This window comes from Mandrillus leucophaeus, unplaced genomic scaffold (assembly GCF_000951045.1).
Source record: "Mandrillus leucophaeus isolate KB7577 unplaced genomic scaffold, Mleu.le_1.0 Scaffold218, whole genome shotgun sequence".
NCBI lineage: Eukaryota > Metazoa > Chordata > Mammalia > Primates > Cercopithecidae > Mandrillus > Mandrillus leucophaeus.
In genome coordinates this window covers 1,526,142-1,544,005 of record NW_012102232.1, presented here as the reverse complement: position 1 = coordinate 1,544,005, position 17,864 = coordinate 1,526,142, and the positions used below count along the sequence as shown (strand labels likewise).

The following is a 17,864-nucleotide window of genomic DNA, read 5'->3' as shown; positions in this document are numbered from 1 at the left end:
AAATAAATAAAATAAGAAATAAAATGAAAATAAATTAATTATTCAACATTAAACTTAAAGATGAGAGAATTCCCAACATATGGCCAAACAAAAGATGTGGTAAGAAAAGCCTTCTTATCTTGAAACTGACAGGGTCACAGAGATCGTCCAGTTCAAGGCTCAGCAGATTCTCTTGTTGCAAAAACACAAACAGGTTAAGTATCTCACCAGAGCTCAAAAAGCCAGTACTCTGAACGCAGCATTCTTACCTCCCACCAGACAAGTTTCAGATTTACCAGATAACATACTCAAAATGTTCTAGCAAAAGACTGCGAAGACAAAGTGCGGATTAAAGATGCATTTCCCACAGGCACCAGCCGCAGGTTGCCTGCCTATCCTCAGCTGGGAAAACCATCTCACCAAGGAGTATACGATATCCTACGAAGGTGTACCATCCTCCCACGTTCAGAACAGGGTGAACCACCTCACCTTTGGATTAGGGTGCCGCCCGATGACAAGGCGAACGGGTCCCGGAGGGCATTTGCTCAAGATGGCGTGGACTTTGCTTAAAGCGGCATGGCGGACATTGACAGAGTTCACTTCCAGGATTTGATCCCCGCGGCTAGGGAGGGCAACAGAATGCACACTCTGTGTTAGCAGCCAGCTTCTTAAAAGCTAAAATAGCTTTACTTCTGGGAGAGGTTTACAATATGAAATACTTTCTGCATACTTTAAAGAATCACATGATGTCTTTTCCCATTGGCATACATGTAAAAATACAACACATTTATAAAAACACATTCGATTTTAAGTGGGCAAAGGTCATAATGCATATTTACTGGCATTTTCAGAAATAGCAAAGTCAAATGAAATTAAGGACAATGATGAAACCTACCATTTTTTGAGCATATACTATATGCCAGGCACTATACGAAGCATGCTGTATTACAAAGCTTTGAGTAAGTAAAATTATTCCCATTATGCAGATAGGAATACAGGCTCAGAGGGGTCACCCAGATGTCACACACTGTTGAACTAACTCGGGTCTGTCTGACTTTCAACCATCACATGACAGAGCCCCTCGACCACCAGCAGTTCTCTCTTCCTACCATCTTGAAATGATTATTATAATATAACTTAAGGAGGAAATAGCTGAGGCTCAAAGGTTACCCAAGAATTTGTAAAAACGTTTCAAATTTGAACACATGAGAAATTGGGGACAAGTTGCCCATTTTGACTGGAAATTACAGGGAGAGAAGTCAGTAAGAGAGAACAAAGACTCTTTATATGGGATTTGAAGAATGGTCATTTGGCAGGCTCCAGACATATGGAATCATTCAAGAAAGAAACATCATCTTGGGATGTCATTAAAGGATTTTTTTCCTTGGGTTCTAAAAGTATATTTTCTTTAATGTACTTTGGATGATTTGCTACATTTTTTTTCATATGGAAATTTACTCTAATGATTAAGTAAAAACATAATATAAGCTATTACCAGGGCCCCAAAATGGCAACCTCAATGAATGCCATTTGGACAATCCCTTAACCACTAAAGGACTTGGAAGTTTACATGGGAGAAAGATGATACTGTTAGCACAGGGTGCTTTGTGCAATACACGTACATTCTTGTGACGTTTAGGTGGGCACTGACTCACTGCAATTACTATATAATAGAACACCTAGATATTTCTTGTGTAAACGGAACGCCCATGTTACAACTCAACTATCTGGATTAAGAAATCAGACACTCAGTGATTTCAGAAAGTAGGCACCTAGACATGGCCATTCAACAAGGAAGGAAAATGATAGGAAAAGTTTGAGAGAACACTTAATAAGAAATGCCTCCTGTCCAAGGGCACAATTTCAGGACTTTTTGGCATCAAGTGATTTTGAACCATTTGAGCAGTTCCAGTATTTCATATTAATTCTACATATGTGAATATAAAATGAAAGAAAATATTGAGCTAATCATAGATATCTGTATAGAGTTGTATCTTGTCAAGTTTCTGAAACTGGACTTCTGAGACCAAATAGAACAAATCAAGTAGGGAAGCCAAGATCTAGAGTTCTCAAATTCAACCAAATTTCATTTATATTAACGTTTACATTTTTGGAGATGCTATTAATTGTAGTCTTGGCTATGTTCTTGGAAAGAATTCAAAGCTTCAACATCCCTCAAAGGAAAGTAATACAGCAAATATCACACATATGTATTTCATATTTATGAACACTGCAGAACCTCACACTATCAGGCAAACAACAAACCTCAGGTTGCTCTCCATCTTGGCCACTGATCCTGGAGCAAGGCTGTGAATGTAGATGCCAGGAGGACTGTTTTCCAGAGCCAAGCAGCAGGCACCAATGCCTAATCCAACTCTTGGCTCTGTGAGAGGCACCATTCAAAGAAAATAAAAACAAAAATTACACAATCACTAGAAAAAAAGGGTAACCGATTTGAAACAGAATTAATATCTATTCAGACTAATAACCATTTATTTCTGGTCCAGACTCAGAATGTAAATTCTGCTTTTCCTTGTCATCACTGGCACTGCTGTTAATAGAATGAGCCCATGGCTAACCTGGGAGCTAGTTACGGACTGATGGACTAAATTATCCAACAGTCAACTCTGCTCAGTCTAATGAACCTCCTCACATCTGTTTTTGGAAAGAGGCAGGCTATAAGTAACGTTTTTATTCTGGGTACACAAACTCAAGCTTTCTCTTGCTTTTCTTTTTAACAACTAATCTCTTGGTAGTTTAATCTTCCATCATGTTTCTGGAGTAGGTGGGGAGGAAAAAGAAACAGTGATGAAAAGAAGTAAGATTTGGTGATCATGGAATTCTAGTTACTAGTGTTAAGTGTACACTTAACTATAATCTTTTGTTCTTTAAAATTTTATATTAGCCCTAGACTTAAGCTCATCAGTGATTTTTTTTTTTTTTTTTTGAGATGGAGTTTTGCTCTTGTGTTCAGGTTAGAGTGCAGTGGCGCAATCTCAGCTCACTGCAACCTCTGCCTCCCGGGTTCAAGAGATTCTCCTGCCTCAGCCTCCCAAGTACTGGGACTACAGGTGCCCGCCACCATGCCCAGATAATTTTTTTATTTTTAGTAGAAACGGGGTTTTGCCATGTTGGGGAGGCTAGTCTCAAACTCCTAACCTCACGTGATCTACCTACCTTGGCTTCCCGAAGTGCTAGGATTACAGGCGTGAGCCACTGTGCCTGGCCCGTGAAATTTTTTTTTTTTTTTTTTAAACTCAAGCCTCTGACACACAGTGATTCATGGGGAGAGCTTAGAGAGCTCCATGCTACTGGTAACTTCCCTTTACTTTGACTAAAGTGACTAACATCCCTCTACCTGACCTCACTGTGCATGTAGAGACCACCTGTTGTTGACAGAAGATTGTCCCAAAGGAATAATTCATAGAACAATGAGGAAAAATTAAGCTAACAGCAGATTCCAAAATGTTATTCAAGAAATGTGAGAAAGGTAAGGAATAGCTGCTATCACCTTTGTTGAGTGTTACTTCCATGACGATCCTATCCTTGGGCCCTGGGGTCTTCCGACCCAGGGATGAAGAACTGCCTTCATCGGAGCCTCCCGCCGAGGCTCCCCCACTGGTATTGAAGCTCGGGGAGGCGGATCTGCTCATGTGTGTGGGTGTCGAGCAGGGTGTGAGGCTGGGGCTCACCAACTTTGTGCGTACCGTTAAGACAAATAATCCACTCCGGATTTGCTGAGAAAACGAGGAAAGGTGGGCTGAAACATTTGGACTGTCCTCATATCAAAGGGTTAAAAAAAAAAACTCACCAAACCCAAGCCAGAAGGAAATAAAGGAAGGAAAATAGGATAAAGGAGATCAATAAGAATGTTGTTACCTTAAAGGTATGAATCGCTTCTTGAAACGTCAAGCCCTTTATTGGTATTCCATTTACATCTAGGATTTCATCCCCTAGTGATCAAATGTGAGAATTACATTAACATTAACCTTTAATTTCCTGGAATTTAACTGCGCAGTCAGACCTATTATGGGATACCATATGGTCCCTGATTTACTACCATATAAAATGACTTTTATTGTTTAGCTTAGCTCCCAGGAATGTCACAAAATGGGACAATTCATGACAATATTCTTTTGCAGTAATTCTGTATTTCAATCTTCAATTAAAATAACTACGGGAAGCATGAAAATATTTTTTTAGCCATTGCCAAGTTTGACAACAGATGTCCTATGTTTAGAAATCAAACTGCAGAAATCTAGTTCAAAGGTGTTTCTCATAGTCATTATTTAAAAACTTAAATCCACTGGCAATGAGGCATGAACACATAGAACATTTGAGAAGCCACTCCTATATTTGTAGAAAGACAAGTTCCCCGAGCCCAGAGAATCAGCATGGTGTATGGAAAATAGCTTTAATGATAACAAAAAACTTGCTAAGATATTACTGAGGAATGGCAGCCCAGAAATAGTCTTTTTTTAATTAAAAAAAAAAAAGTTTTGAAACAGAGTATTGCTTTGGCTCAGTCACCCAGGCTGGAGTATGGTGGCATAATCTCAGCTCACTACAACCTCTGCCTCCCAGGTTCAAACTATTCTCATGCCTCAGCCTCCTGAATAGCTGGGAATACAGGTGCACGCCACCATACATGGCCAATTTTTTTTTGTATTTTTAGTAGAGACAGGGTTTTACCATGTTGGCCAGGCTGGTCTTGAACTCCTGGATCTGCCCGCCTTGGCTTCCCAAAGTACGGGGATTACAGGTGTGAGCTACCCTCCTGGCCCAGAAATAGTCTCATTGATGCAGTTCCAGGTTCTCGTCAGTAAGCTGGCACGTTACTATAAGCTTCTATCTCAGAGATGACTGCGGGGTCATGTTAATTTGCCAGACATGTGCAGGAACATGCTCGCCCACAGCCCCCTGCCCCAGCTCTCCTATTATTTTCAACTCTAAGAAGGCATAGTCAGGTCATTTTTCAAGCTGTTGACAGTGTCTGCTAGGAATATAAAAGAACTTGGACATCCTGTTGACTTATCAGAGCTTGTTTCTGGTTTGCACTCTTGTGACATGGCCTGTGTTTTTGGAATAACAGCTCATCAAAAACACTACAAAGACGCCCCAGAGAGAACAGATGAACTTTGCACAGCATTGCTGTAGAGAAGAGGGACACTGTACGCCTATAAGAAAGTGCAAAGCAGCATAAGAACACACATTGTCACCTCTCGCAGACAGCCAATCCCAGGAGCACACTGTGTGCACGATTCAAGGAATCCTGTAGATGAGTTACAAAAATGTAGCTGTGCCCCATGCATTTGTTATGTGGCTTCCCCTTAATGCAATTACAGAAGCTATAAAATAAGTGAAGTAATCTCTGTTTAAAAAATCACCTGGCATAACCAATTACTCAATTAGGCGAGGAGGTGGATGTTTTTAGGTTGTTTCCATAGGGGAAAAGGAGCAAATATTAAAATGATTACTCGCACTCTTAAAATGTATGCAAGGTTTTTTAAAGACATGTCACTCAACAGGTTAAAAATCCATTCCGATGACTTACATTTCTTGTAAATGAACACATATGAAAAAACAGTATTTAGGAGAATCAAGTGCTATTAACCTTTCTTAACTATTGATTTTTTCCCCCCGTTTTGCTCCATTTTACCAGCCTTGCAGGATGAATTTCAATTAAGTGAACACATGGCACATCCATTATAAAAACGCTCTGCTAGAATTTTATATTGTTCTAAAACTCAACACAAACACCACCTGGGAGTTAAGCCTTCCTCTAAGAGAGAGAAATAAATATTCCGCCGTGGGAGAATTAAGCCTGGTCACGTCTTATTGTTAGCATACAGGAGTCAATGGTTGCTCTGCCTAAAAAACAGGAGATTCCAATTCACTCTTATCGGTTCCAAAAAAAAAGAACCAGCATAACACAAAAGCACCTAAAGTTTAGGTCAATTGAACTGAAGAGTCACAGCATTTTTGAAGATAATTAAAAATATTCTACTTTAATTATTTCATGAAGGAAGTATAATAATAAGTGAGAGGAAAAAAATCAGGATTCATGCTCTGGTGAAAGACACTTAAAATATGTGCAGGCTAGGTGCTATAGCTTAGGCCTGTAATCCTAGCACTTTGGGAGGCAGAGGTGGGACAATCACTTGAGGCCAGGAGTTCGAGATCAGCCTGGGTAACATAGTGAGACCCCATCTCTTAAAAAAAAAAATTAGCTGGGCATGGTGGTGCACACCTGTGGTCTGGGCTACTTGAGAGACTTAGGCAGGAGGATCCCTTGTACCCAGGAGTTTGAGGCTGCAGTAAACTATGATCACACCACTGTACTCCAGCCTGGATGAGAGAGCAAGACCCTGCCTCTTAAAGTACAATAAAATAAATATATATATACCTGTGTGTGTGTTCAGAACTTTTGTGCAATTCTACTTTATAAAAAGTATATAATGTTAATCCAGATAAATATTTCATAGAAAATATAAAGATATGTATATCTATTCTAGATATTCTATCAAAAGCAGCTACTGCGTCTGTACAGAAAGGAAACTTTGGCCTATTTACATTTTATTTTCTCAAGTAAGGTGGGAAAGTGAGTTGAACTTGGGATCACAAAGCTGGGTTTAAATTTCACTTCTGCTGTTTACTAAGGATGGGACAAGTTTCTAGTCATACAACATCTCTGAGTGTCACTTCTCCGTTTCTAAGATGGTCACTCCAAAATGCCAATTTGACAGGTTTGTAAGGCAGTCAGCGAAATAATTAAATATGTGGAATTGCTTTGTGTTTATAGCATTATAAAATGACATATTTAAACATTTAAAAAATTATTTGCAAGGTAAGACTTGGCACCTCAATATTACTTTAATTTGCATTCAGAAGCACTTGTCTAGTATATTCACGTGTGGCAAAATGGTAGGTGCTATTGAGAATTAAAAGATGTTCATTTAGGGCCAGACACAGTGGCTCATGCCTGTAATCCTAGCACTTTGTGAGGCTGAGGTGGGCGGATCACTTGAGTCCAGGTGTTTGAGACCAGCCTGGGCAACATGGCGAAACCTCATCTCTACAAAAATTAGCCGGGCATGATGGTGTGCGCATGTAGTCCCAGCTACTCGTGAAGCTGAGGTGGGAGGATCACCTGAGCGCAGGGGGTTGTGGCTGCAGTGAGCCATGATCATGTTACCGCACTCCAGCCTGGGTGACAGATTGAGACCCTGTCTCATTTAAAAAAAAGGTTTTTTCTGGTTTTGTTTTGTTTAAAAAGATGTTCATTTAGGAACCAGACTATGTGGTGGTTGATTTCTGTAGCAAGATATTAAATATCCACTAATGACCAGGCACTCTGCTTCTACACCACCCCTGAGGTAAGAATTGATTCCAAACTCTCAAAATGTTCAAGGAAAGGAACGTGATTAGACCAAGTGGACAAGAGAGACACTAAAGACCCCAACAAAACTAGTAAGCCACTTTGCACATATTATGTCATGTAATCCTGACAGCCACTCTTCAAGCAGGCGTTAATATTCCAAGTTTACAACTAGGGAAAGTGAAGCTCAGGTTCTACTGACTGTGCCAGGCAGATTCTGCCCAGGTCTACTGGGTACTGTGGCATTCACTCACATCTTGTGAAGAGGCAGATTCTCATGGGATCAAAGTCACTGTCACTGAGGATACAAGAGGCTTTTCTCCTACCTTCTTTAAGTCTTCCATCCTCTGCAGCTGATCCATTTGGGAAGATGGTCTTGACAAAAATCCCCATCTGTCCGCGAATGCAGTCTCGACCTCCAGCAATACTAAAGCCAAGGCCCTAGATCCGAAGCAGATGAGAGTCCAGGTTGACAGTGTAGTATTTAACTGAGGGCATCTTTCCCATTGTACTATTTAACTGAAGGCATCTGTCCCATTGTAGTATTTAACTGAAGTGCCCTCCCCAACCAGGCCTGGAGTTAAACTGAAGCAACTAGCTGCAAACTCAAGTTTGTGTTCTCTTCCTTATTCCCCTCCTCAGATCTATTACGTTGTACTAGCCATGCATTACATTAAGGGAAAAAGTTTTAGGCAGAAACATAGCAAATTGCTGATATTTGACAATCTCTGACGTCCACAAATGGCAATTTCATATGGTTCTACTAAACAGCTCGTAAGAGTCATTTCCCACTATATGCAGGCGCCACGTTTGTTTTCTTTTGTCCTTCCATTTTGTGTAATATCAAAATGAATACTTTGATTTTTGTGTAATGTCAAGTTATTCATATCATTTTCTTTATGATAATGGCAATGCCATGAAATTCACTGAAAAGGATAACCAAGGGTATTCCCTGAAGCTGCAGGCTCTGCTTTTCTTTCACTGGAGATAAAAGTTGAGGGTCATTCATTGCACCCTTGGTTCTGGCCTTAGCAGCCAAGTGCTGGTGACTCCTCACATCGTAGGAGTGAAGAGGGCATGGTCATCTCACATTGAGACCTACAGCACAGAATGCCAGGGAATCCACTTGAATCCATACAGAGGCCACTTTATCTGTCCTTCTTTATACCTGTTACTTTTCATTTCATGCAAAGACAAACAAAATAAAAAGTAACCATTTCAAGAATATGTGTGACTGGGTGCAGTGGTTCATGCCTATAATCTCAGTGCTTTGGGAAGCTAAGGTGGGAGCACTGCTTGAGCCCAGGAGTTTAAGGCTGCAGTGAGCCGTGATTGCACCACTGCACTCCAGCGTGGGCAACAGAGCAAGAACCTGTTTCTAAAAACAAAAAACAAAAACAAATAAAATAAAACAAAAAAAGGTGTGCTAACATTCACCCAGAAGGCAGAACAGTCTGCAGAAAAGAGCTCACCTTGCCTTTTTCTTTGTACAGCCCGATGATTGAGATGACGGATGGCCGAATGAGCCTCCAAGGAGATTCCACCTGAGTCGTGCTTAAGGAGCGGGTAGACTTCTTCACAATGTGGTATTCCTAAAAGTCAGCACACGGCAAGGTCAGGTATTACTCTCATCTGTTCTATTGTGGTATCTGGCAGAAAGATACACTCAGACTTTGAAAATCTTAGATGTCTTCAGTACTAGACATTTCTCTCTGGTTCAGTGACTTAAAAAAGGTTCCTATAAATACTATCGCAGGTGCTGGGCACCATTGCTCACGCCTGTAATCCCAGCACTTTGGGAGGCCAGGGCAGGCGGGTCACCTGAGGTCAGGAGTTTGAGACCAGCCTAGCCAACACGGTGAAACCCTGTCTCTAATAAAAATACAAAAATTAGCTGGGTGTGGTGGTGGGTGCCTGTAGTGCCAGCTACTCGGGAGCCTGAGGCAGGAGAATCGCTTGAACCTGGGAGGTAGAGGTTGCAGTGAGTGGAGACTGTGCCACTGCACTCCAGCCTGGGTGACAGAGTGAGACTCCGTCTCAAAAAAACCATCAGAGAAATAGCTCCTACTACAATAGACTGCCATGGCTTCTTCCCCCCACATAAAGAACTGCTTGGGGACCTCAAGCACCTTGTGTTGCTCTTTCCTCGACCACATTCCACAGAGTCTACATCTGGAATGGAGTCAGGAACCAGAAACAAGAGGCCTCAGTGATACAGGATGACCACCTGTGGTCGGGCTTTCCCTTGGTAGTCACCCCTGCCTCCATCCCAAGTTCACAATGATGGTTAGAAAGTATCTTGCCATTTTAAGCTTAATTCGCTCGATCAAAAACTCAGCATGCCCTTGTTTCTTATAAAATCCAAACCACAAACCCAGACAACTGTTATTCCACATAAAACATCCCGCTGAGAGACGGCAGCAGCTTCAGTTCTCGTCTCTCACATTTGGAAAATAAAGTATTTTCCCATAATGAGCCACACTTTCCCTTCCTGACACACAGCAGCTCCAATCTCACCCCTTTTTGTGTCCATCACTCATAATATACACGCGTGTAAGCAGGCTGCGCTCCTTAGAACATGAACAAGAGATCAAGTGACTCTATCACCAAAGCACTTCTGTAATCTTGCTCCTTGCTATTCTTCTTAGAATAATAAACTTCTTCACTGATGCAGATATTCTACCTAAGCCAAAAAAATCACTTCATGTTTAATATGAGAAAAGAGACATCGTGAAACAGTTTTATCCTGGGTTTCTGTGTATACTACATTCAAACATAAAAATTAGATGTCCCCAATGATATGTTTGTATTTTTGGCAGCTTAGAACAATTATATTTTTTGCAGTTTTACAAAATATCTGCCAACAATGTTGGCCTCCCAGACTTTCAATCATTAAAAAAAATGATGTGGGCTTGGCAAGGTTACTACCCTTTTAATGAAACCACTGCAGAGATGGCCAGACATAGTCTGGGTTTTTCAGTCCTTGAATACAGAGATTTATGTGTGAATTCCTAAGCGAACAATTTCTCTGGTCACCAATCTTCAGCAGTACTTCACTCCATCTCTCTTTTGGGAACCAGAAGGAATCAAAGGCCTGTAGGCTTCACCAGTCTCTCAGAGAGTTTCCAGGATCTCCTTGAACTTTCTAGACCTGTGCTGTCTAATATGGTAGCCACTTGCCACTTGTAGGTATCTATATTTAAATTAAAATTATTTAAAATTAAAAGTACACTCCCTACTAGCCACTTTTCATGTGCTTTGTAGACAAATACAGCTACCATATTGGACAGTACAAATAAAAAACATCTCCATCGCTGCTGAAAGTTTTACTGGAGAGGTCTAATCTAGCTAATATTTATTTATTTATTTTATTTGTTTATTTGAGACAGGGTCTCTCACTCTATCACCCAGGCTGGAATGCAGTGGCATGATCACAGTTCACTGCAGCCTTGACCTCCTGGGCTCAAGCAATCTTCCTGCCTCAGCCTCCCAAGTAACCGGGAACACAGGTATGCACCACCATGCCCAGCTAATTAAAAATTTTTTTGTTTTTTTGTAAAGATAAGGTCTTGCCATGTTACCCAGGCTGGTCTCAAACTTGGGCTCAGGCAATTCTCCCACCTTGGCCTCCCAAAGTGCTGGGATTACGGGCATGAGCCCGGTTCTAGATAATACTTTATAGTGGAGGGAGACAGACCAAGAAATAAGAAAGATGAATCCTGGGAGAAAAATAAAAGGGCAGAAAATAAAAAGAGGAGACAAGAGAAAGGAGAGTTTTCTTGAAAAGAGAGGGAAAAACTCTCCTTTCAAACTTTCTACCCTGGCCTGGGCTTCCTGATCCCTGGAAGTGTGGTTAGAGATGGATGTTTCTGGGCTACAAATGCCGTCGGGTTTCCTCAGCAGGTCAGTTAAGAAATTACCTCAACGCTCGATCTGTGGTCATGATGGCAGTAAACCCTCCCTCATCTTTCACACAGCCTGACAAGGCCGGGTGCAGTGGCTCATGCCTGTAATCCCAGCACTTTGGGAGGCTGAGGCAGTTGGATTCCTTGAGGTCAGGAGTTTGAAACCAGCCTGGCCAACATGGTGAAACCCCGTCTCTACTAAAAATACAAAAATGAGCCGGGCGTAGTGGCAGGTGTCTGTAATCCCAGCTACTTGGGAGGCTGAAGCAGGAGAATCGCTTGATCCCGGGAGGCGGAGGTTGCAGTGAGCCGAGATTGCACCACTGAACTCTAGCCTGGGCAACAGAGTGAGACTCAGTCTCAAAAAATAAAAACAAAACGACTGACAGTTGGGCGATCTTCCAATGTTCTGATCTCCCCTGACTCTGTGGGTCCAACAGGACGATTCTGAGCATGTCGCAGTCCTGGGCCTGGACAAGTTTGACTGGCCTCATGCCAGTTTCTTCTCTGCTCTTACTCAGTGCCCCAGTGCCCCTCAAGTTGCCTTTGGGTGAATTCAACCCAAAATGGGCTGATCAGCCACTGTCCCTGAAACATGGGCACTTGTTATTCTCCTGGTCAGATAAAGGGCATCGGAACCAACAGAAATACTTTATCCTGACACATAATTGACCCAATTCAAGCACCTTTAAAGCTTTACAGAGGTTCTGGCCTATCACCTTGGGCAAAATATTTAATCCCTTTGAGATTCAGTTGCTCCATCTGTAAAAGGGTCATAACACACCAAAAGTGCAGGCCTGCCTCAGATGCCCTGACCCAGGTCCTTTAGAACTCTACCCTCTACAGCTTTCCAAGCACGAGTGGATGTCGCTGCTGCCACACCCATACTCTACCTCTGCTTCATCATAGGGCTTAGGACAAGCTGCTAATGGTTCCTCTTGAGCCCCTTGGTTAGTGGTGCCAGGACTCAAAGAATACCCCACAGGTTTCTCAGGTACTGCGCCTGCCTTAGCCTTGGTTAGGAGACCACCTGCCCAGTTTCTACCAGGTTGAGGATGCCGAGGTAAAGGAGTGGCCCTCATGCAGGGCTGTGGAGTCCAGAGCTCCGATGGGAGCAGGTTCTGGAACATTAACTCGAGCAGCTAGTACAGCCCCCTCTACAGCCCCCTATGACCTTGGCTGCTTGAGTCATTACTGTGTAACAGGTAGGACTCCAGGTGAGCCATGGATGCATGTGCAGGCACACACGCACACTCCCTCTCTCATACATGTGCCCACACCCACCCGCACAGTTGGTACACTGACACAGGCCGCTCCTATTAATCAAGCAATGCTGGTTCACCACAGACTGTGAGACGCCATCGTCTCCTGGCAATTGGAAGCACCTCTCGGTTCTAAAACACACAATAGGAAGGAGATGAAGATTTTGAGATCCAATAAGGGATTTTTCCCCCACTATTTTCAAATATTAGGCCAACTTCTTCGTAGCCTCTCTGGGTAGACCTCACTTTGTCTACTGTCTCTTTCTATCCCATTTCTCTAGCCCCAGACAATCCTGGCCTGCGTGGATGGGCAGTTCTTCTTAACTTGGAAGCCCTTATGGTCTTTGAAAGATCTGCAGCCCTGGTCGGACCTGCGAGGCACTAGAAGAGTCCAGCAGCTGTGGGAGGGAGTGTTTCCGGCCATCTCGGGAGACCTCCAACATCCGGATCCGGGGGTCCCCATTCCGCACCATCAGCTCGTTATATTCTTCAACTGACTCAAGGCGGTGTACACCCCCTTGAGAAAAGAGAGGAGAAAACATGGTTTGATACGGGTCAAAAAGAATCATAAGCACATCCAGAGGCACAGACTTGTATTTACACCCATCTTCATGGTTTTGAGAAGGCCTACCTTCCAATACACTCAAAGCACAGAGCTTTGGCCCATCCTAACAGCAACCTTTGCATAAGCTAGTTACGTGCTGAAGCCACTAGTGTCAGACTACGAAAAAACTGCCAGTTTTTGAAATGACCAGATTGGATGAGGGGCAATGTAAATGTTTGTTCCAAATAAGATGTAGCTCTGGTGGATAAGGGAATAGTGAGAAGGCTCTTAGTAGATGATTTCCTGATGATGGAGGAATATCATTTTGTGATTGGTATAGTTTCATTGTTGGTGCAGATGCTTTTTTTCCCAAGTATAGGCATGACTTTTAAAATAAACTTTTAATTAAAGTGTAACAACTTATAGAAATGTGCACAAATCATAAGTGTACAGTTCAAGGAAATTTCATATACCCATAACCAAAACCTAGATCAAGCAGCAGAATATTAACCAGGACCTCAAAAGCATCCTTTGTGCTACAAACCATCCTTCACCCAAGGGTAACCATTATCCCGGCTTTTAACATTACAGATTACTTTTATCTGTTTTTTAATTTTACGTCAATGAACACACACGATACATACTTTTTGTCTGGCTCCTGTTCGTAGCATTTGTTTATGAGAGTCAGCCACGCTGTTGCATGCCAATAGCTTGTTCATCCCCATTCTGTAGGCTATTCCGTTGTCTAAACACATTGTCTAAACATACCACAATTTACTTATCCATTCTATTGTTGGTGGACATTTGGCTTGTCTCCAGTTTTAGATCCAGAACAAGGGTCAGCAAAGATTTTTGGCAAAATTTTTTGGTATGTTCACTTTTTTTGGTAAAGAGTTGGCAAGCTTTTTGCCACATTTTAGGCTTTGTGGGCCACAAATGGTCTTTGTTGCATATTATTTTTCTTCTTCTTCTTTTTCTTAACAACCTACTAAAAACGTAGAAAGCATTTCTAGCTTGTGAGCCCTACAAATAGAGCTGTGGACTATAGCTTGCTGACACTTGATCTAGAATATCTCGTTAATAAATATTCTCTCACACGGCATTAGATGTCACCTAGGAGTGGAGTCTCTGGGCTACACTGTTTCAGCAGCATGGGGAAGTTCTAGAATCTCCACATCTTTGTCACACTGGACAATGTCAGTCTTTAATTTTGGCCATTCTGGAATATATGATGGTACTCATTTGTGTTTTTTAAATTGCATTTCACTGATGACTAACGAGATCAAGATTCTTTTCATACATTCATTGGCTGTGTTCCTTTTGTAAAGTTTTAAAGCGCCTGAACAAGTCTTTTGCCCATTTTAAAATTGGATATCTTTTTTATTGATCTATAGATATTTTTATTTATTTATTGGTGTTTTCTTTTTATTTTTTGAGATGGAGTCTCACTCTGTTGCCCAGGCTGGAGTGCAGTGGTCCAATCTGCTCAATGCAACCTCCACCTTCCAGGTTCAAGCGATTCTCCCGCCTCAGTTTCCCAAGTAGCTGGGATTACAGGTGTGCACCACCACAGCTGGCTAATTTTTGTATTTTTAGTAGAGATGGGATTTCACCATGTTGGCCAGGCTGGTCGTGAACTCCTAACTTCAGGTGATCTCCCTGCCGTGGCCTCCCAAAATGCTGGTATTACAGGCGTAAGCCACTGTGCCTGGCCCATTTTTAAAGTAACTTGAATAAGGGTCTTTTGTGGGATCTATGGATTGTAAATATCTTCCCCGTGTCTACACTTTGCCTTTTCACTGTCTCAACGTATATTTTGAAAAAACAGCTCATCATTTTAATGTAGTACAGTATGTCTTTTAAAAAACTTTATGGTTTGTAATTTTGTGTTCTTTTAAAGATACTTCTATAGTAACAATTTAGGCTGGGCCCGGTGGCTCATGCCTGTAATCCCAGCACTTTGAGAGGCTGAGGCGGGCGGATTGCCTGAGCTCAGGAGTTCGAGACTACCCCAGGCAACAAAGTGAAACCCTATCTCTACTAAAATACAAAAAATTAGCCTGGCGTGGTGGCGCACACCTGTAGTCCCAGCTACTCAGGAGGCTGAGGCCAGAGAATTGCTTGAACCCAGGAGGTCGAGGTTGCAGTGAGATGAGATTACACCACTGCACTTCAGCTTGGGTTACACAGTGAGAGACTGTCTCAAAAAACAAAAACAAAAACTTCTATAGTAACAATTTTAAAGACTTTATCAATACCTAGTCTATATTACATTATTTTAAAATACAAAAATTTAAGGGACTTTAATCTTAAATGATGTATCAATTACATATGAATATAACTATAATCATATTACAATGTTTATATGATATAATACATATCTGTATGCATGTGTACATGTGTATACATATGTGTTTGTGTGTATATACAGATTCTTCATATATCAAATTCATCACCTAGACTAGGTAATGTTTCCTCTGATTACCTAAAATTTCAATTTACCTAAATACTTCTCTGAAAGTTTTGCACTGAATAAAACAAGATTATTGTTTTAAAAAATATTGATGAGTTATTACAAGTGATAGAAAGTTGGAAGAAAGCTGATACAGTCATATGACAACGAATGCCATTAAAGGTTTGTTGTTTTTAAAAGTTAAATATTTATTTTGTGATACATGTTTCCAAACATATCAAACTGCTTTGCAATCAAGACAAATTTTGGTTTTAAAAAGATCACAGGCCAGGCACGGTGGCTCATGCCTGTAATCCTAGCACTTTGGGAGGCCGAGGTGGGTGGATCACGAGGTCAAGAGATCGAGACCATTCTGGCCAACATGGTGAAACCCTGTCTCTACTAAAAATACAAAAAAAATAGCTGGGTGTGGTGGCGTGCGCCTGTAGTCCCAGCTACTCAGGAGGCTGAGGCATGAGAATCGCTTGAATCTGGGAGAGGGAGGTTGCAGTGAGCTGAGATCGCGCCACTGCACTCCAGCCTGGGCAACACAGCAAGACTCCATCTTTTTTGAGATGGAAAGAAAGATCACAAATCTAAGATCTTGCCATAGATAAACTGAAAGCACCAAAATTAAAAGGAAATTCTGCTGACAAGAAAGGGATATGAAGTAAGGAAAACCCAGGTTAGAATATCAGAAAAATGTTCCATGAAATAAGAGACGACGTTGCTTTAGTTATTTTGCAGCCAGTCTGGGCAAAACCTGAGTGGAAAGAGTTGGAACCTCTACAGAAGCTCTTTAATAATTCATGACTTAATACTAACTCAGAACCAGATTCATCTCTCTTGGCATGCTTACTCATCTGAAAAAGATGTATTAGTAGAAAATGCCTTTCGAGCTGACAGGGAGGCACTTGTCATCAACAGAAGAAAAACCACATACAGTAGCATCTATAGATAATATGCTGATATGTGGATACCAGAGTGATTCATTTTAAGAAAACATGAAATATCCAAGTTTACAGGACAAATTAAGAGCTCATCACATTAAAAATCTGCATGTCAATATCTTTAGAATGAACGTATTTCACAGCACTGAATCAAAGTCCAATTCCTTAAGCTTCTTTAATGTGTCTCTAAATTACTTTTACAGACTTATCTTCCACTATCCACTCTAAGAGTTTGCTGATCTATCCTGACGGTTGTCGAAGGAGAGATCCGTCCTCTTCTTTCTAAAACTGTGGAGCATATAAATATTACGTGAAGTTTTACCCACTTTCCCTGCACCATCATCATCTCCCACCCAAAAATTCTGCTGTCCATTTCCCTAATGACTCTGACAAACTCTCTTGGATTGAAGCATTGTGACTGTCAGATTCTCTTGGCTTTTTCAAGTGGCTGGGGAGGAAAAACAGCTGCCAAAAACTTACTGAATTAATTTTTTTCCCCAGTATCCCTAAACATCTCTCGTTCATTTTGTCCCAAGTCTAGACCGCTGTCCCCGCTTCCAGTCTACCAAATTCCCCCAGCATACTGCCCCTCCTTTATCTTGCATCCTTGAGACCCAGACAAACCTACCCACTCCCTGGACCTCTCATGTGTGCCTCATGGTGCTCATCACTGTGTGTACATGTGTGCTGCCTTGCACTGGGACTGTAAGTTCTTTAGAAGACCTTCTGCGTTTTTTTTTGTTTTTGTTTTTTTTTGTTTTTTTGAGACAGAGTTTTGCTCTTGCTGCCCAGGCTGGTGTGCAGTGGCACAATATCAGCTCACTGAAACCTCTGCTTCCTGGTTTCAAGCGATTTTCCTGCCTCAGCCTCCTGAGTAGCTGGGATTACAGGTGTCCGCCACCACGCCCAGCTAATATTTGTATTTTTAATAGAGACGGGGTTTCACCATGTTGGCCAGGCTGGTCTCGAACTCCTGACCTTAGGTGATCCTCCCACCTCAGTCTCCCAAAGTGCTGGGATTACAGGAGTGAGCCACCGCGGAAAGCCTTCCTGTCTGAACCTATTCAAACCCATTCTTCCTCTCTTGAGACGGAAGGAGAACAATAAGAATGAAAATGAAAATGACAACGAACATCATAATAATGATGAGAGTGATTAGGTCATGCAGGTGGCTCACATCTGATATCCCAGCACTTTGGGAGGCCAAGGCAGGTGGATCACTTGAGGTAAGGAGTTTGAGACCAGCCTGGCCAGCATGGTAAAACCCCGTCTCTACTAAAAATACAAAATTAGCTAGGCATGGTGGCATGTGCCTGTAGTCTCAGCTACTTGAGAGGCTGAGGGACGAGAATCACTTGTACCTGGGAGGCAGAGGTTGTGGTGAGCTGAGATCA

The 17,864-nt window shown here is 41.9% G+C and overlaps 1 protein-coding gene across 1 annotated transcript in view; it reads right to left on the bottom strand.

Annotated features, from left to right (window-relative positions):
* PDZD2 (PDZ domain containing 2) overlaps nt 1-17,864 on the bottom strand; it is a 386,629-nt gene that overhangs the window by 60,024 nt on the left and 308,741 nt on the right. Inside the window, exons 8-14 of the mRNA XM_011980798.1 lie at nt 12,896-13,041; nt 8,830-8,949; nt 7,684-7,798; nt 3,859-3,932; nt 3,491-3,716; nt 2,245-2,362; nt 469-601 (exon numbers count right to left, since the gene is read on the bottom strand). Coding sequence (XP_011836188.1) covers nt 469-601; nt 2,245-2,362; nt 3,491-3,716; nt 3,859-3,932; nt 7,684-7,798; nt 8,830-8,949; nt 12,896-13,041 — 932 coding nt within the window. The remainder of the gene's footprint in view (nt 1-468; nt 602-2,244; nt 2,363-3,490; nt 3,717-3,858; nt 3,933-7,683; nt 7,799-8,829; nt 8,950-12,895; nt 13,042-17,864) is intronic.